General features: G+C 40.8%; 1 protein-coding gene across 9 annotated transcripts in view; it reads right to left on the bottom strand.

The window, feature by feature from the left end:
* The window catches only part of LMO7 (LIM domain 7), a 218,031-nt gene extending 212,614 nt beyond the window's left edge, over nucleotides 1-5,417 (bottom strand). For 8 of the 9 annotated variants that reach the window (XM_081549958.1, XM_081549995.1, XM_081549997.1 and 5 more), the window contains exon 1: nucleotides 4,549-4,913. In XM_081549958.1, the coding sequence (XP_081406084.1) occupies nucleotides 4,549-4,608 (60 nt within the window). In that variant the 5' untranslated portion in view covers nucleotides 4,609-4,913. Of the gene's footprint in view, nucleotides 1-4,548; nucleotides 4,914-5,302 lie in introns of those variants that run through there. The other variant, XM_081550003.1, reaches the window with a different exon arrangement.
* Nucleotides 5,418-20,709: the final 15,292 nt, after the last annotated feature.

Raw genomic sequence — 20,709 nt, 5'->3', positions numbered from 1 at the left:
CTTTTTTTCAGCTGAGATTTAATTGACATACAGCTTTGTATAGGTGAGAGGTGGATACCTGAACAATTTGACATATATTGTGAGATGAATACCACCGTAAGCTTAGTCAACATCCATCTCTTCAAATAGTTACAGAAAAGCTTTTCCCTGTGATAAAAACGTTAAGATTTACTCTCTTAGCAACTTTCAAATATGCTATACAGCAATGTTAATTATAGTTTTCCTGAATTGGATGAAAGTGGTCAAAAGGTACAAACTTCTAGTTGTAAGATAAATAAGTTCTGGGGATAAATGTATAAATCTGTGCTCTTAATCTCTGTGCTATCTGGCGGTTATATAAATAGTAATGGACAAAATGAGCAAAAACAAAGATATTAAAGCCACAGACCAGACTGTAAAGGGCTACGGAGGCTACATTTCACAGCTTAATAATGTATATGCGGACTTTAAAATCTTTTCATGACTCCACAGAAAACAAAAATCAAAATCAAATTATGTTCTGAAAAACTAATTCCAGTTTCTACATTTAAAATTTTAAACAAATTTTTACCATCAGAGTCTTTTCAAGTTTAATATCTGTCCATTGAAACCATATATTATTACCAGAAATGCTTCTATGAATTCAGTTAAGATTTTCAAATGCATGTTTACATCACTTTACATCCATCTGAAAAGCAACAGTACAAATTATGAGAACCTTTGTTTAGTCTGCAGACAACACTACTATGCACCAAGGACTCAAGTGCACTCAGCAAATCCTTTCACACCAGACCACAGGTGGGAAGAAACCACCAATAGAAGGGAAATAGCTTACATAGAAAAAGAGAGAAATCACTTAGGCGAATTATGTAACTATCAGTGGGAGACCCACAGAGTACAATTCTTTAAAAATTTAGCACTAAATGCAAGCAAAAGTGATGACCAGCACAGGATCCCTAAAGGACAGAAATAGGCAGGTGGAGAAACAGACCAGCTGGAAGTAACTGGGGAAGGATTCATATTGTGGTGCCAAGCATGACAATGAGCTCAATTGGCATCTCTTTGGTCCTTCTACAGGGTGACAGTGATACTGAAAATATCAAACCCAGAGATAACAGGACAGGCAGGGAAGCAGGAAGGTGTGGAATTAAACTAGCTTGTTCTGCTCCAGTCATAAAAATTACTGCTGTGTTTAACCCTCAACCTTTATAGGAACATGAAAGTCACAGACTGGAAATGGGTAACCAACCAATGCAGTGAGCAATAATGTTCAGTTTTCAAACTCATTGGTATTTTGTCTGTTTATTACCGGTTTTTTAATGCTCCCCCCCAAACAGAAAGACGGAGGCAACTATTTGGTACAGAAAATTAAAAGGTGCTGCATAAAAGGGCTAAAATTAGAGGGTCTGGGCTGCATTTTCTACCACTTCCTCTCCCACTCCATGACCTTGCTAGAATCAAGCTTCCCCTTTGCCATCGCCTTCAAACCATTACATTATTTGGCTTTCAAACGACTGTTTAATCATAAACTAGCTCACTACATTATTAATATTCCAAACGGCATTTTCAACAAGATAATAATCCAATACCATGATGCTGAATTATCTTAAAAGGCTATGTTCCTACATTTGTTTTTTATTTCAAATATGAAACTACACAGAAGTATATATACACTTTTAAATAGCAAGGAACAATTTGAAATAAAGAGTCATAAAATGACAATAACTGGCAGAATAACAAGCACCAGTCCTCACCTTACCCTTTCTCCTTTTCCTCCCAAAACAAAAACGATTTTAATTTTGGTTGCAGTAATACATTAGTTATTTAAAATCGCTGATGGAGCACGGAAATGGCAAGGACATACCAGTATGGACTCTGGTCATCTTTCAAAGATTTAGTCTTTTGACCTTGGGCTAGTCAAAGCTGCAGCTGAAAATAAAGGTAGCTGATTAGGTCATATTACACATAATACATATAATATGTAGTTGTTGTTGCTGTTTTGTCACTAAGTCATGTCTGACTCTTCTGCATCTCCATGGACTGTAGTCCACCAGGCTCCTCTGTCCACGGGATTTCCCAGGCAAGAATACTGGAGTGGGTTGCCATTTCCTCCTCCAGAGGATCGAACCTGTGTCTCCTGCACCAGCAGCAGATTCTTTACCACTGAGCCACCTCGGAAGCCCACTATATGATAGCATATAATATATCAAGGATATATTTATTTGTGCTTTATATGTATACATACATAAATGCATATATGACATAATTTACATAGTATAATACATATGTTCATATATGTGCATTATGTATATATACATAAAACATGCATATATATGAATGAAACATTTATGCTTCAGTGTATGTAAAGTATAACATAACCGGAAAAATGGAGCAAGAATATTAGTCGGCAGGATAAAGATTTACACTAAATCTTCCTTGCTTTCCAAAATACTTTATATACTTTGCAATCAATATTTTATTTTCAAATTAGGGGTTCTCAGAGTTAAGATGTTGTGGCAATGAGACAGTCATTCATCCTGCTTCTTTTGGCAAGAGCAACATTTTAAAATATGTGCTCTGGTTGTAATGACAAAACTAAGAAGAGGGATACATTCGGACACTAACTGAAGAAATAACATAAATGTAGCACCAAACAATAAGCTGTCACCTCAATGTCCCAAGTACACCAAAAGTATAGCTGAATATGTAAATTATTCACATATCTTCAGTGAATGTACTGTCTTGTTTCCTGGGGCACTAGAAAAAGAAGTCAATTTTAATATCTTAAGAGTTAACCACATTGAAGTTATAAGGCAAAGCCTTTAGAAAGATTCAGTTTTCTGCTAATGAGGAACAAAACACTTTACAAAGTTACCAAATCATTGCTGACAAATGCTTTTGGGGGAGTGAGATGGGGGCTGGGGAGATGAGCACATTCACCATGTCCATGAGATACCTTTTATCACAACACATCACCCCAAAGTTTAGTACAAACTTCTCACAGAAATCTTATCCAATTACAAGCAAGTTATCACCAAAACAGGAATGTTGAGACCCCGAAATCCGTATACTAAAAAAGGAAAGGATGTGAAATCATCAATAATCACAGATTCCTTAAGCAAACACTGAACTTGCAGGTGCAACCTCCACACTGGAGCCCTGTCTGGCCAAAACTTTATCCCATATTTCTTCGCTTCTCCCTCTCTACATCCCCAACACTCAAACACAGAAGGGCAAGTTTAACTTCTAAAATTATGCAGTACACATACTGCTAATGGAAAATTACCTTTGAAAGGCTTGACTTGTCAAGGTTTATGAATGGGGTAAGTTATTACTCTTAACTACATTGCTGGAATTTTTCCACTCTCATTTCAATTCAGAATACAGTGTTTATTCTTCTCCCAACCTCCCCATGCCCTCGCCTCACACCTTTAGGTCACCTTCAAACGAGTTCAAATTTCAATACAAAATGATGGCAAACCTAATTTCTTAGACGCCCCCCACCCACTGGCCAGGTGGTAGTGATACATTCACTTTCCTTTAGTGTGAAAACCGTAACATTTAAAGCTTATTCTTTTCTTCCCCACATAGACACGTTTAATTCTTTAAGAAGACATGAATTAAGGTATTGTTTGCTTTGGGATTCTTGAATATGCTGTTTTTCCCATGGAAAACTCTTTAATCCTAATTTGAATATTTAAATACGTTGAATAGCCCAGCACCTGGCATCAATAACCCCTAAATGACTGCCAAGCTGGTAAAGACAACAATTCTCTAACAAGCAGTGGTTCCTGATTCACATCTGCTCGGAAAACTTCTTCAGCGTCATTATAAAAGTCGTCTTTGACATCCAAAAAGATAACGTCTAGAAGTCCTGGTGTTAACTTTTCACAGACATAAGTAATCCTAAGGCGCTGATTGTGGATCTTCCAGGAGACCGTCTCCTTTTAAAGGCGAAGACGGGAGTGGAAAATCTCCTTGAGGCATAGGTGGGTAAATAACCACCCTTGAGTGAGTGATTTCAGGAGATCTTAGTCTTATCAATGCCGACTTAGGAAAGCCTAAGCGCCCTAACTCACACATCCTGGGCTCCGGAAGCCACCTTGGAGAAAGCATCGCTCCAGGGGCGCCACAGGTGTCTTACGGTCCTTCATCCGCCCTCCCATCCGACACACAGTACTGCCCAAGCAGGTGTATTGCAGGCGTTTCCATTTCTAGCCACCCCCTCAGAAAAAGGCACCCGAGGACCCTGAGCCGTCTCCGCCCTGAAGAGACATCCCCGGCGTCCTGGCGCGGATGTGGGATGGTCCGCAGCGATGCGCGGTCCCCAAACCCCGCGGGGCCCTGGCAGAGGCACTCCGGGGAAACTCTGGGAAACAGTAGTGGGGAGGGCAGCGCTAAACTTCACTGGACGTTAAATGATAAGAGACAAGGAACTCGGAAAGTCCCCCGAACTACGGCGCGAACCACCCTGACGCGCCGCGCCCGCGAAGGTCCGGGGAGAGGGCTGAAAGTCCAGTGGCAGGAGCGGCCAACTCGTGCGGAAAGGAGACGAGAGAAGGCACTCACCTCCACCCATCGCTGGGCCTCGGCGAACGCCAGGGCGCAGTCGGCCTCCGCCTCCTCCATCCCTTCCAGAACTATGGGGAGAGAGAGGTGGTGGGTGCGCGGAAAGGCGGCGGTGCCGCGCGCGACCGGCCAGATGCCCCGGCCTCGCTCCGGCTGCAAGACGCCGGGGCACGTTGTCTCTTTCCCTTTGTTGCGAAGTTGTTGAAACTTCGGCAAAGTTTCGAACCACAAGAACTTGAAGACGTGGCTTTCTCCAAACTCCCGAAAACTCCGCGGGGACCAGACAGAGAGCGGGAGGCGAGGAGGGCGACCGGAGGAGGCGCGCGGCACCAGACCCGAGGGCTGTTTCGACTTCAAAAGTCGCAGCGCGGCCGCCGCCCTCCCGGAATGCCCCGCCCCGGCCCACCCCCCGGCAGCCCAGTGGCCGCTTCCGTACCCCCTCCGCTTCCCCACCCCCACGGTGCCCCGGGGCTCCCGGCCGCAGCCGCCTTTGTGGTCGGACAGTCTGAGCTAGGGGATGCCACCGTCTTCCCGGAGGCCGTGACCTGGGCCACTCTCCCGCTCCCGCGCCGGCCGCAGGACCGCGGGCCCCCACCCTCCCCCCGGAGGGGAGGCGCCCCCGCGCCCCCGCGCCCCCGCGCCCGCATCCTGTCCGCATCCTTCTCGCCTCCGCCCGCCTGGCCGCTTTCCCTCTTCCCGGGCCCCGGGAAGCGGCGCCCCCACCGCTCGCGGCCTCCCGGCCCGCCTGACATACCAGGAATAGCTGCACACAATTGCACTTTTCCCGGCCAAGAGACGTCCCCCGCGGTGGAGCTCGGCCCGGCCAGCCGCCCTCACCTGCTCCCGCTCCGGCCGAGCTCGCTGCGCGCCCGCCCCGCCGCCAGGTGCGGACAGTCTCTCTCCCAGGTCTCCGCCCCCTTCCGTGGCCCGGCCCTCCTGGCGGCAGGTGAGGGTACTGGCCTAGGCACGTGCGGCCCATTGCCCCCAGCCTGGGCCCGCCCCGCTCCGCTCGGCTTCCAGGTGGGCGAGAAGGAAGGTACCTGCCACTCCAGTCCCTGCCCTCCGCGAAGGGTCCGAGGGGAAAGAAAGTCAGCCCCCACCCTGAGCGTCAAACCCGCCATCCTGCGGGATTTGGGAACACGCCTGGAGCAGTAAGGTGATGCGTCATTCACCATCTGCAGGGGCCCTGGGTAGGTGCGCAGGTCTAGAGGGTAGGAGGCTCAAAGGCTGGAGTACGTGGATTCTTTTCATACTCAAATCAGATCTCCGGAAAGGAACCTGCTTATCTGTCTAGGCTCCCTGGAACCTTGCTTCAAGCTCTTGAAGCCCTATCCCTGCCACACACTGATGGTGTCACGGTTGGAAGACGATCAAGATGAGTTCTTACTCCAGTAGAGGAAGCAATCCTTTTATTTTTCTTCCTGGTGGATAGTTTACTCTATATGATGAAAAATGACGTCAAAAAGCAAAGAGACTAGCATAATGAATAACTAAAATCTTTTTTTGCCTTATTTACTTCATCACCTTTTCTACTGAAGATATATTTCCTACTTAAAGAGAGAATTATATTTCACCCATAGATAGCATAATAGACATCTCGTTCTTTAAAGAACACTTTTCTGCATATTATCATTTTCACACTTAGCTAAAGCTAACCATAATCACTTAGTATTAATCTACACCCAGTCCAGACTCAAATTCCTCCAATGGGTTCCAAAATGTCTTTTTACCTCTGACTTAGACCAGAACCCAAACAATAACCACATATTGCATTTGGTTACCTCTTTATTTTTTTAGCCTAGAATAGCTTTTTACTTCTCTCCCACTCCACCATCCACCCCCTGTTTTAGAAGGACATTGCCTTAAGGAAACCAATCAGCCTTCCAGTTTTGTCTGATGGCTCTTTTTTGGGTGTCTCAGGATATTTCTCTTCCCTCAGTATTTCCTGTTACCTAAACATTAGACCTAAAGGCGGGATTAAACTCATTTACTCTTTTGAATTAAGATTTCACCAGCATCCTTCCAGATTTGGGTGACTTCTAGAGGATGGTGTTTATTTGTTATGTTTATTTTCACCCAACCTTTTTTTCACTGGCATTGTCTGTAATCAGTGGGTTTGTTTAGAAGAGTTCACCAGTTGTTCCTGCTAAAGTGAAAAACCATTGGCTGGATCATCTCCTTGCCTCCTGACAACACCATGATCAGGACAAACCCAAAATGAGGATGAAAGGACTAAAGAAACTAGGAGGAAATGTCTTTCTAGCAACTTAAGACCTTAGCCAAAAAGTTCATTTGGGTTTTTTCATAATATCTTATGGAAAAACCCAAATAAACCTTTTAGCCAACCCAATATTAAATATTTAGCAAGCACCTTATATATGCAATGTGCTGTGTATCATAAGTGATACAAAAATTTTAGACGGTGAATCCTATGGACTTCCAAACCAATAGAAAGACAGACATTCTGCAAGCTTCATGAGAATTACTATTACTACAGTTATTATACATATATGTATATAAGTATATATATATATGTATGTGTGTATATATATATTATGCCATTTAAAGCTACTGCTATGTCAGTTGACTTTCAGCTATAGGGGAAGCAGCCCAGGATGGCAAGAAGTGCACAGGCTTGGGAATCTGGATGACTGAGGTTACCAAGTTATCAAACTCTCTGAGCTTCAATTTGCTCACCTGAAAATGTGATGAGAATAACTACTTCAAATGTTTCTTGTGAGAATTAAAATTATGATCATGTATGTAAAAGCCCAGGGCATTGCTTGGCATCGAGTGGGCACTTAATAAATGATGATTATTTCCCATTCATCTCTATCAGTAGTGTGTCAAATATGTCTTTTTCCTAATAAGTGGAAATTTCATTTATTTGCTCAAATACTCACATGGAAAGAGCTATAGGGTACTGCAAATTCTATTTTAAGTCAGCTCAGGCACCAGCCATTTCTGTCTCTTTAGTGTTGCAAATTTGCAATTGAGAAGACCCAAATCCAATTCTTTGCCTTCTGTCATCAGTCAGAGTGTTTTATCCTTCTGGAATGGTTTATACAGCTCTAGAGAGAAAGGTAACCTGCCTTAGGACTTAAAAACAAAATTCATAATGACAAAACATCATAAATATTTATTTTCCAAAAGAATTCGAATTACCTTTCAATATTTAAAAACACGAAAGACTACAGTTGTCATGTTCTTATACATTAGTGATGAAATGAACTGTTGATAGGAGAAAGTGACCATCTTTCTGTAAGATAATTTGGCAATAGATATTAAAAGTTTTTAAAACGCCCTTGCTCTACGGCAGCAATTCTACTTCTGAGAATTTATCCTGAGGATACGGGTGAAGATATCTGAATAAAAGGAGCATCCTCAATGGACACATAGAGGCACCAGCCAAATCTCTCTTTAGAAGTCCACCTGGGCTACAGAGGGCAGCCCCACCTGAGGCCATGCCCAGTGAAAGTGGCCCCAGGGACTTGAAGTTATAAAAAGTCCAGTCATTTCCACCCAATTCGGGGCAACTCTGATGGGCCCTTTCTATGTAAGTGAGGTCTGTTGAGGCTGTCAGCCCATGTCAGAGTCCATCTCCCTCACCCATTCCTGTTCCTTCCCTCTTCACTTCCCTGGCATCAGTCTTTGATAACTATCTTATGCTTCAAATGGCATTTCTGTCCATTTCTGGAGGGCTCAACCTGTGATGGCATTATGCATGATTTGTTAGAAATGAGATCCTCAAAGCAATCTAAACAATAGGGATGGTGGAATAAATTATGGTTTTTCCATAGAATGAGATATTGTCCAGTCAGTAAAAATGTGAAAGGATAGTCCATGACACAGAGAGATGTTTAAAAATATATTACAATGGATACATGTATATGTATGACTGGGACACTTTGCTGTACACCTGTAACTATCACAATATTGTTAATTGGCTATACTGCAGCATAAAATAAATAGTAAAAAAGAAATATATGCTTATGAAATATATATACATATTACAAAGTGGGGGGAAGTCATCTATAAAGTAATCAAATTTGTGACTGTATTTTTCTTTTTTCCCTTTTTTATTTTTTAAATTATGAAAATATAATAACACACTTATAGGAGACTTGGAAAATACATAACAAAATTACATATAGTTCCACTATAAATTTTAATTTTTTAAGTAGAGAAATTAAGATTTTTAGTTGGAGTTTCATTATCAAACTCTCAAAACTTATTAGAATGAATATACAGAAAAGTAGAAGGATATAGTAGACCTGAAAAGCATTATGAACCAATTCAATATAATTAAAAGAATCTGCCTGCAATGCAAGAGACCCGGGTTCGATCCCTGAGTTGGGAAGATCCCCAGCAAAAGGAAATGGCAACCCACTCCAGTATTCTTACCTGGAGAATACCATGGACAGAGGAGCCTGGTGAGCTACAATCCACATGGTCGCAAAGAGTTGGACACGACTAAATGACTAACACACAAGATTTATACAATTCTCACAGAACAGTAGGGTACAAATTCTATTCAAGCTCCCATACACTGTAAACTAGTAGACAACAGAACATATCCAGGGACATAAGATCAGGTGCAAAATTTCATGGTTTAAAGGTATTGAAATCATACCTTTAGATGATTCACATCTAAAGGTATGATTTAGATGTGATTTAGATTTAGATTCACGTCTAAAGGTATGATTCACATCATATCTTTAGATGACTCACATAAGAGTCTGTTTTCTTATGTGACTGCATTTTCTTTTGTGAGTTTCTGTTTTCTTATGTGATTGCATTCTGTGTGTAATTTTTCCACACAGAACAATTTGGAAGAAACCCCACCCCCTAAAAAATAGGAGTTTCCTGATTGCCTAGTGGTTAGGATTGCCTAGTGGTTAGGATTTCCAGCTTTCAGTGATGTGACCCAGGTTCAATCCTTGGTCAGTGAACTGAGATCTGGCAAGCCACTCAGCACAGCCAAAAAAAAAAAAAAAACACCTCCACCCAAAGTTTAATGCTGGCATTTCTGAATGGAGATTTCATACTTATCTCTCTTCTACAATTTTTTGGCAAGAGACATGTATGTTGTTGCTCACTCACTCAGTCGTATCCGACTCTTTGTGACCCCATGGACTGCAGCACACCAGGCATCCCTGTCCTTCACCATCTCCCATAGCTTGCTCAAACTCATGTCCATTGTGTCGGTGATGCCATCCAATCGTCTTATACTCTGTTGTCCCCTTCTCCTCCTGCCTTCATCAGGGTCTTTTCTAATGAGTCGAGTCTTTGCATCCAAAGTATTGGAGCTTCAGCTTCAGCATTAGTCCTTCCAATGAATATTCAGGACTGATTTCCTTCAGGATTGACTGGTTTGATCTCCTTGCAGTCCAAGGGACTCTCAAGAGCCTTCTCCAACACCACAGTTCAAAAGCATCAATTCTTCAGCAATAGAGACATGTAAACTACTTTTATAAATGAGAACATTTGTCTGACACAAAGATTTTCCAAAATTGACTTTCTGTCTCATCCCACAGACTTCTCCTTGCTTTCCCTGACTTGTAAATGGTACCACACCTGATATCTGGAGGTCATGCTGGACTTCCTCATCTCTCACCTCCATGTCTGCCCCATCCCCAGTCCTGTCCTTGCTGTCTTCTCAATATCACTCCAGTTAGCCCCTCTTCCCCATTCTCATTTCTACTTTAGTTCATTAGCTCTCAGCTAGCTTTCAGGAATTGTATGACCTTTCTAAAATTCAGTCTTATCATGCCACCCAATTAACTACTCCTTCTAGGACTCCCAGTTGCCAGCTTAGGGGCCATCTTGATGGTTGCCATCACATCGACATCGTTCAGGACTTGCTACTGCCCTCGTTTCTAACCATATGTCCTGACCCATGTTTTTCTCTTTGTGAGAAATGTGCCTTTCTTCCTTCCTTTTCCTGCCTTTCTCCTACATATTCTTCCAGGCTCAATTCAGACCTCTTCCTTTTGAGAATCCTTCCAAAAACCTTTGCAGACCATCCTGGGCTACATTAGTTACCTCTTCTTTATGTCATCATAGCCCCTTCAATCACGAGGTTGAACAGTAACTCTGTGTTATGAAAAAGGGAGGAGCAGGAGAGCACTGGGCTGAACAATGCCTGGGGCAAAGATTGCAAGAATGAAGGGACTCGGTGGCTGGAAATTCTTGCAAGAAGAGACAGGTACAGTAGAAACTCTTCTAACAAAAGAACTGAGCTTTGTATTCCAGCTGGGTATGTTTCATAAAAATGTCACCTGTTTTCCTCATAGAACCATGAACAATTTAGGAGTGCCTGACCCTGCCTGACGTGTATCTGGTTTTCAACAATTGTTTAGTGACTGGTGTATGGGTGTGTGTGTTGGGGGTGGGGGGGTATAAAATATATAACCCAATAATCAAACATTAATAAGAGCAGATAGACCTTGATACCAATGATTACTAATACCTTATACCTTAATACCAATGATTACTAAAACTTATCTAAGATTTCTTCAGTAGGATTTCTCAACAGATGTACTACTGAGAATCCGGGCTGGATAATTCTTTGTCATAAGGAATTGTCTTGTGTATGACTGGATACAAGCAGTGCCTCTGCAGATGTGATCATCAAAAACGTCTCCAGACATTGTCAGATGTCTCCTGCGGAGACGCCACCAGCAGCTGAGAACCACGGCTCTACAGGGAGAGACTGGCTTTGTCAGTTAGTGCTTTGGTTCAATAGATGGGTAACTCAGGCCCAAGTGTTTTGAAGCAAGTGGGTGGGGAAGAGTAGAGAGGAGTTAGATGAACTGGGAAAAGGGAGTTACTCTGTGTTATGGAAGAGGAAGGGGCAGGGGAGCACTGGGCTGAACGTTGCCTGGAGCAAAGATTGTAAGAATGAAGGGACTTTGTGGCTGGAAATTATTGCAAGAAGAGACAGGTACAGTGGAAACAGTTCTAAAAAAATAACTGAGCTTTGTATCCTGGTTGGATAAGGTTCATAAAGATGTCAGCCCTTACAGGTTCAGATAGCCAACATCTGAATTGCAGGTATATTTCTCATGCTTATAAAACGCTTTTATTAACAGAAGAATCACTCCTGGATGGCAGATGAAAAAAACATATTAAGTATGATTAAATCTTCTCTGTTTGCAGAGAAGATTCTAAAGAACCCACTAAAAAGCTTAGAACTAATAAAATAATTCAGTAAAGCTGTGGATACAAAATCAACATACAAAAATCATTTGCATTTCTATACACTAATTTGAAAAATAAAGAAAATAATCCTATTTATAAAACAATAAGATACTTAGATTTAGCCAAGGAGGTAAAATACCTCTGTACTGAAATTTACAAGAGACTGATGAAAGAAATTAGAGAAGACACAAATTCTAAATGAAAAGATATCCAGTGATCGTGGATTGAAGTGAAAATCTCTCAGTCGTGTCCAACTCTGCGACCCCATGGACTATGCAGTCCATGGAATTCTCTAGGCCAGAATACTGGAGTGGATAGCCTTTCTAATGGATTAGAGAATTGATATTGTTAAATGTTCATACTACTCAGTTCAGTTCAGTTCAGTTCAGTCGCTCAGTCGTGTCTGACTCTTTGCAACCCCATGAACTGCGGCACGCCAGGCCTCCCTGTCCATCACCAACTCCCGGCGTTCACCCAAACCCAAGTCCATTGAATCAGTGATGCCATCCAACCATCTCATCCTCTGTCGTCCCCTTCTCCTTCTGCCTTCAATCTTTCCCAGCATCAGGGTCTTTTCAAGTGAGTCAGTTCTTCGTATCAGGTGGCCAAAGTATTGGAGTTTCAGCTTCAGCATCAGTCCTTCCAATGAATATTCAAGACTGATTTCCTTTAGGATGGACTGGTTGGATCTCCTTGCAGTCCAAGGGACTCTCAAAAGTCTTCTCCAACACCACAGTTCAAAAGCATCAATTCTTCAGTACTCAGCTTTCTTTATAGTCCAACTCTCATATCCATACATGACCACTGGAAAAACCATAGCTTTGACTAGATGGACCTTTGTTGACAAAGTAATGTCTCTGCTTTTCAATATGCTGTCTAGGTTGGTCATAACTTTCCTTCCAAGGAGTAAGCTACTCAAAGTGACCTATATAGATTCAGTGCAATCCTTATTAAAATCCCAATGGCATTTTCCACAGCAATAGAAAAAGCAATCCTAAAATTTGTACAGAACCACAAATGATCCTTCATAGTCAAAGCAGTCTTGAGAAAGAAGAGCAAAGCTGGAAGTATCACACTTCCTGGTTTCAAATTTTATTACAAAGCTATAGTTATTAAAATAGAATGATACTAGCATAGAAATAGACACATAGGCCAATGGAAGAGAATCAAGAGCCCTGAAATAAACTCACAAATACATAGTCAAGTAATATTTGACAAGGGAGGCAAGACTACTCATTGGGAAGGTAGACTCACTTCAATAAATTGTGTCAGGAAAACTAGATATTCACATGTTAAAGAATGAAATTGGACCCCTATTCTATACCATTCACAAAAATTAACAAGAAATAAATGAATTGTAATACCAGAAGCCACAATATGCCTAGAAGAACAGAGAGAAAGCTGCCTGACATTGGTCTTGGCAATGATTTTTGGATGATACCAAAAGTACAGGCAACAAAAGCAAAAATAAGCAAGTGGGACTACATCAAACTAAAAACTTCTGCATGGCAAAAGAAACCATCAGCAAAGTTAAAAGTTAAGCTACAGAATAGGGAAAATATTGGCAAATCATCTATTTGGTAAGGGGTTAATATCCAAAATATGTAAGGAATTCATATAGCACACACACAAAAATCTGATTTAAAGAAAAGACAGGTTTTCTGAAGAAGACAAACAAATGGCCAATAGTACACAAAAAGATACTAATAATCACTAACCCTAAGGAAACGCATATCAAAATCCCAGTGACCTATCACCCTACACCTGTTAAAATGGCTAGTATCAAAAAGACAAGACAAGTGTTGGCAGGAATGTGGGGGAAAGAAACCCTGCACACTGTCGGCAGGAATGTACATTGATACAGCTACGCGTGGGAAATAGGGTGGTGGTTCCTCAAAAAATTCAAAACAGAACTACCATACAATCCAGTAATTCCACTTCTGAATGTGTATTTTAAGGAAATGAAATCACTCTCTTGAAGAGTAACCCCATGTTCCTGGCAGCATCATTCACAATAGCCAAGACATGGAAACAACCGAAGTATCTACCTGCAGTTAAGTGGATGAAGAAAAGATACACATATAATCTTAAAAAGCCAAACTCATAGAAATAGAGGCTAGAACCGTATTGCCAGGGCAGAGGCTGATGGAAATGTGCAGATATTGGTCAAGGGATACAGACTTCCAGATTTAAGATGAATGAGTTCTGGGGATCTAATGTACAGCATGTGGGCTTCCCTGGTGGCTCAGACAGTAAAGAATCTGCCTACAATGCAAGAGACCTGGGTTCGATCCCTGGGTTGGGAAGATCCCCTGGAGAAGGAAATGGCTACCCACTCCAGTATTCTTGCCTGGGAAATCCCATAGACAGGGGAGCCTGGTGAGCTACAACCCATGGGGTTGCAAAAAGTCAGACACGACTGAGCAACTATCACTGTCACGTGGTGACTATAGTTAGTAATATTATATGCTTGAAAGTTACGAAGATACAATTTCAGTGTTATAACCACAAAAAAGGAAGAAATGGTAATTACATAAAATGATGGAAGTGTTAACTAACTTACGGTGGTAATCATTTCATGATTATATGTGTATCAAATCATTATGTTGTACACCTTAAGCTTACACCATGTTATACGTCAATTATATCTCACTAAACCTGGAAAAAAATTAAGTTCATGTAAAGAGAAAAAATATACACATATAATGATAAAGTTCTCATTATCCCATCTTTACCCATAAAAATACATCCTTCAGTGTCAGTAATTAAAGGATTACAGATGTCAGTACTTCCATAATGATATTCAGAAAGGTAGGTTTCATTCTATATTTGGAAATGGGAGCCAGTGAGAAAAAAGTAGACACAGTGCTACAGACAATGTTTAAGAAATGAAGGTAAGAGGGAGAAATATAGATGTGTGGGAAACAGAAAGGGAAAAAACCCTAAGGGAATCTCATATCACTCTTCCAAAAGGCAGACAAACATTGAGGAAGACTTCAGTACAGTTTTTATTTTAATTGGAGTGTAATTGCTTTACAATGCTGTGTTAGTTTCTGCTATAGAACAAAGTGAATCAGCTCTATGTAAATACATATATATCCCCTCCCTCTTAAGTCTTCCCCATCCCTCCATTCTACCCCTCTAGGTCATCACAGAGTACCAAGGTGACTGAGCTGGACACTCGTTACATAAGATGATGATGATGATGAGTGTTCTGCCCAGTGAATGAAGGCAGGGGTCCTAAATGTGTCTTTTGAATCTGCTAGATGAGATGGACAGACTAGAGAGAAGCCCTTGGAACTTATTGACATTCCCCCTGTGTGCACAGACAGCTCATTAGGAGACCAGCAGAGATGGTAGCTTTCAAAACTTGGGGTCAACCCCATAATTTGAAGAGTAGCTGGTTATTTTCTTCCTACTGTAAAGATCTTAAGGCTTTGGGGTTTGTTTGTTTTTTTTTTCCAGCATCTACAAAAGTTTCCTATCATTGAACTCAAAGTATTTAACATAGAATCTAAGACTTCTTTTTTTGTTGTTGTTAAGGTCCTGCATTCTAGCCAGATTTGCAAAACCACACTATAATTCTCTAAGTGATAGCAGTAAGATCAAAAGGACTTACCCTAGAATTAGCTTTAAAATAAACTATTGGGGCTTCTGGGAAAAAAGAAGAGAATGTCTGTTTACTAAACTTCTTTTCCTGAAACCTAGTGGAATGAGTAAAATGAACTCTATGTTTTCACTAAAAGGATATATTTAGTAGTGATAGTCAAAGATAAAAATAGTCAAGCCCTGTTTTCTCTAAAACATTTTTTTCCTTTTTGTTTTTATGTTTTGGTACGAAAGTTCTACCTGACCTCTTATTAAGCTTACTTGATCAGAGCAACAACCTTTTTGTTTGTTCAGCTTGTTCTACTAAAAAGCAGGAAAAAAAATTAAGCACGGCATTTACTGTACTATTAACTTAGAATTGTAATAACTATTTGCATTTATATTTTGAAATATAAAATAATTCATTTTATCTTTGCAGGAGGAAACAGCCCTCTAGGAAACTACTAAAAATTCCAAGTACATTTTTAAAAGTGTTTTTAATTGTTTAAAAGTTTTAAAATGTTTGAAAGTCTTTTTTAAATTTATTTTGTCTGCACTGGGTCTTTGTTGTTGCATGAGATCTGTCTCTAGCTGCGGTGAGTGGGGGCTACTCTTCATTGCGGTGTGCAGGCTTCTCATTGCAGTGGCTTCTCTAGTTGCAGAGCACAGGCTCTAGAACATGGGCTCAGTAGTTGTGGTGCATGGGCTTAGTTGCTCTGTGGCATGTGGAATCTTCCTGGACCATTGATCAAACCCAGGTACCCTGCATTGGCAAGCAGATTCTCACCCACTGTACCACCAGGGAAGTCCCCCAAATTTTTCATTCTTCCTATTTCTGTGAATAGTGAGTAGATATCAATTAATACGTTAGTTTCAAAAAGGAAAGGATTCCAAAACTATAAAGTAGACTGGCCTGGGGAACAAGAGACCCAAGTTGTGCTCCCAGATTCTCCCTTAGTAGTCATCAGAGAGTCAGTGGTGGGAGAAAGGTGATCTCCAGCACACCTCACTCTCACCTCCGTGCAGAGTGAAGAGATGTTACAAACAGCTATGAAACGAAGCCTTTGGCTATTCTTCAGAGTTCCAGCACAGCCATGAAGTCTCAGTCTACACAGAGGAGAGTCAGGTGCTCCCTCAAGGGTTGGAAATAGCCATGGAAGAGGCCAGCTTTGACTCAGCTCCTTCAGAAGGTCCTTTGTGAAAGAAGGCAAAGAGATTTCCTTGAACGTAGACATCAGTTTAGAATGCTCACAAGAGTCTCTGAGGTAAATTGTCAGTCTACCAGGAGTTCTTGGACTGAGAATGGTCCATCCATGACTCTACCATGGACACTTGTGGACAGAAATAGACCAGTCAGGCCAAACTATTTCAATCCTATGTAACTGAAGCTTTCATATATCTATATCTATATGTATCTATCTCTCTCTCTCTCTCTCTCTCTCTCTCTCTATATATATATATATATATATATATATATATATATATATATACACACACACACATATACATATATCCATAACACTGGGGTTTTCCAGAAACAGAGAAAGAAGTCACCTATCCACTGCTCCATTTCTGCTTAGACAAGTAATTGGTGGGTAGCGGGTACTGGTGCAGGAAACACTGCCTAAGACTTTGATTTGAATCAAGACTATACATGGGCTTCCCCTGTGGTGCTAGTGGTAAAGAATCTGCCTGCCAATGCAGGAGACACAAGAGATGTGGGTTCCATCCCTGGGCAGAAAGATCCTCTGGAGTAGGAAATGGCAACCTACTCCAGTATCCTTGCCTGGGAAATCCCATGGACAGAGGAGCCTGGTGGACTACAGTCCATAGGGCCAAAGAGAGTCAGACATGACTGAGCAACTTAGGACACACAGAACTTTACATATACACACACACAAACACAGACACACACATATCCCCATAGATTACACACATCAGATATCTTCTGTTGGATCTTTGAATAAATAGAGGTAGTGATCAGGGGTCTATGGCTCTGTTATTTGAAAAAGTATTATAATAGGTGCCATTTTATTTTTTCAGAGCTAGACCTCTGGTCATGATCTATGCAAGAAAAATAGGGGGGAAAGGCCCTGCAACTTCGGTGTGTTAAATGTAGAATGCTGTTTACTACCGTTAGGAAAAATTCTTCGCGAGATGTATTGGCTTTCAGTTCAGTTCAGTCACTCAGTCGTGTCCGACTCTTTGCAACCCCATGGACAGCAGCACGCCAGGCTTCCCTGAGCTTGCTCAAACTCATGTCCATTGAGTGAGTGATGCCATCAAACCAGCTTATCTTCTGTCATCCCCTTCTCCTCCTGCCTTCAATCTTTCCCAGCATAAGGGTCTTCTCCAATGAGTCAGTTCTTCACATCAGGTGGCCAAAGTATTGGAGCTTCAGCTTCAGCATCAGTCCTTCTGATGAATATTCAGGGTTGATTTCCTTTAGGATTGACTGGTTTGATCTCCTTGCAGTCCAAGGGACTCTCAAGAGTCTTCTCCAACACCACAGTACAAAAGCATCAATTCTTCAGCATGCATCTTTCTTTATAGTCCAACTCTCACATCCATATATGACTACTGGAAAAACCATAGCTTTGACTAGATGGACCTTTGTCAGAAAAGTAATGGCTGTAGAGATGTATTTCCTTTCTATAATATGCACTTAGATGGTCTAGTCCCTGAGAATAATTGTTCGAAACTTGGGCGATCTTGTGTGAGTGTGTGTTTTACCCAAAAGGGACCCAGAGGAGATCAAAAGACATCAGGAAGAGTTAGCTTACTTCCTACTGGCCCAGAAACCTCAATAGAAACAGAATTTGTTATGCCAACAGCCATCCTGTATTGCTCTGTTAGAAATATTTATCACCACCCCCACCACTTTCACTATAAACCAAACCTTAGAAGATGTATTTCTGTGTGCCTTCTTGTGAACCAACTCCCATAGGTAGTGAGTGGAATATTCTTAAGCTGGCATGAATTCGGCCTTGGGAAATATTAACATTTATGAAAAGTATTTCTCCAACAAATGAGAACAGGGTGGACTTTGAGGTAGGACAGAAAGGCTAGGAGGCTGAATAAACCTATAAAGTGTTTAACTTCCAGAAGCATTTAGGTTCCAGAAATAGTTGTATTCAAAGTATAGGTTTAAGGCAGTGGTGAACATTTTTTATATTCTAATTCTCTTCTGAAGTGTGGAGACCTTCAGCAAAGTTGGATACACAGCTTTGTTAGTGGTGTCTTGAGGGTATGGTAATGCTCTGTGTGAGGCAAAGCGCTGCCTAGGAAAGGTCAGTGTCTGGCATAGCTGAGAGACTGAAACAGGCAGTGAGAATTCTGCAGAAGTATACAGCTGAACCAGAGAAATCTGGAGATATGTTCACTCTTAAGAATCCTTGGAGGATTTCCCTGCTGGTCTAGTGGCTAAGACTCCTCGCTCCCAATGCAGGGGGCCCAGGTTTGATCCCTGGTCAGGGAACTAGGTCCCACATGCCACAACTAAGAGTTGCTGTGCCATAACTAAGACCCAACACAACCAAAGAAACTTGTTTTTTTTTTTAATTTTTAAAAAGAATTCTTGGAGATATTTGGGGAAGCTGAGATGGTTGTTCAAGGCATTGTATTTGAAAATTAAAAGAGCTGTAATTCCAAAATATAAAAGATTTAGGAGTACTCAGATATCTGGGGATCATATGCATTTATGAACTGATTTTACTCTCCTAGTGGTGGGATAGGCCAGAAGAATGTTATTTACCTATCACTTCACTTTCTAAAATCTTATTAATCATTATAGCATGTCCAGATTTTCAATAGCTTTTATTTTCCTATAACATATATAAAAATAAATCTAAATTGATAAATTCCAATAGCCAAACTTTTCACTATTTTGAAAGAAAAGTTTTATTTGACAACACCTGCAATAAATTACCAATTTGATTATTTAATGAATTAACTTTTTCTGATTCTGCCTTTGAAATTAGAGAAAAATTTTACCTTAATAGGATTTGTCCTTCCAGAATTTCTTTTAATCTCCCAATTTATAACTGCATAAAAATTCATGACTAAGAAAGTTAAAACATTAACATGGGTGAAAAAAGGAAGTTAATTAATCAGCATATATTTATTGAGCAACAAAAAATATTTATTGAGTTGCTAGCTAGCAGATATACCAAGATACATAAACGCTAGTCCCTCAAAAGTCAAACACAAATATGAACTTGGTAAAATACTAGGAGTATTTTGACTTTAATTCAAATTTTAGAGATAAGATTACTTCTGCTCTTCTAATGGCTTGTAGAAATTTCACATCATTTGCAAAATAACTGCAATGTAATCCCGCAAGAAAAATTCTTTGCCAATGAAGTGTTTTGTTCTTTAAGCCCTCACTGACAGAAAAGTTAACTGGATGATAAATTAAAAGAACAGGAGCTATGAATTTTCAGATCTACTTTTAATTGCTATCCTGACATATTTGGCCAACACAGTGGAGAAAATAAATTCTTGTGAATAACTAAATTTTTCAGAATCAGACATCAGTATCCTCCCTGTTTATTGCCATATCTGTTGGACAGATCTAATGTCAGGTTAAGACAGTGGTTGTAAATTAACATGACACCCACTATAAACATCCATTTCTAGTCTGATCCTTTTGAAAAGATCCCTGGGCTTATAATTCTTAAAGTTCTTAAAAGCATGATTAGAGTAGGAGCATGAATTATGAAGGTAGTACTTAACAGACAATTGTAAGATTTAGAAAAAGAATAAGAAAAACTTTTCAAAATAAAATCAAGCAGGATCTTAATAACAATGGGCCCACAGAGCTCAACTAAAACTGGCGTCAAGTAACTTAGTAACTTGGCCGACATTTCTGCATCTCCTCATCACCTTGTACATGAAAGCATGCTACCAACTTCAATACACATTGTACTACATTAATATCTCCCACCATCCGGGCATATTCTACCAGTGCAAGAGATCAACAATGATTATAAGATTGATAAGGGAGAGCTAAATATTTGCAATATTGTGAATACTAACAATAAAAGTTATGGTAAAATGTGCCTGGGGATAGTCTGGAAAATTGACTTAAATTTATCTCAATAAATCTCAATTTATTTATTTTTTTAACCTTCTACGAACTTCCTCTTTGCCCTCTGCATGTGTTTCCTAAAGAAAACCAAATGAAGGAACTTTCCAGGAGGCCCAGTGGTTAAGAATCCAGGGGATGCAGGTTTGATCCCTGGTGGGGGAACTAAGATCCCACTCAGTTGCCAGTCCACGTGCACCACAATGAACAATCCCGCATGATGCAACAAAGATCGTGCATGCCGCAGCTAACACCCAGTGCAGCTAAGTAAATAATTACAAAAA

The sequence above is a fragment of the Giraffa tippelskirchi genome, chromosome 12 (assembly GCF_054371585.1).
Source record: "Giraffa tippelskirchi isolate mGirTip1 chromosome 12, T2T-mGirTip1v1.2.pri, whole genome shotgun sequence".
Lineage (NCBI taxonomy): Eukaryota > Metazoa > Chordata > Mammalia > Artiodactyla > Giraffidae > Giraffa > Giraffa tippelskirchi.
The sequence above is the reverse complement of the archived record's forward strand: the minus strand, read 5'-3'. Positions and strand labels throughout refer to the sequence as shown.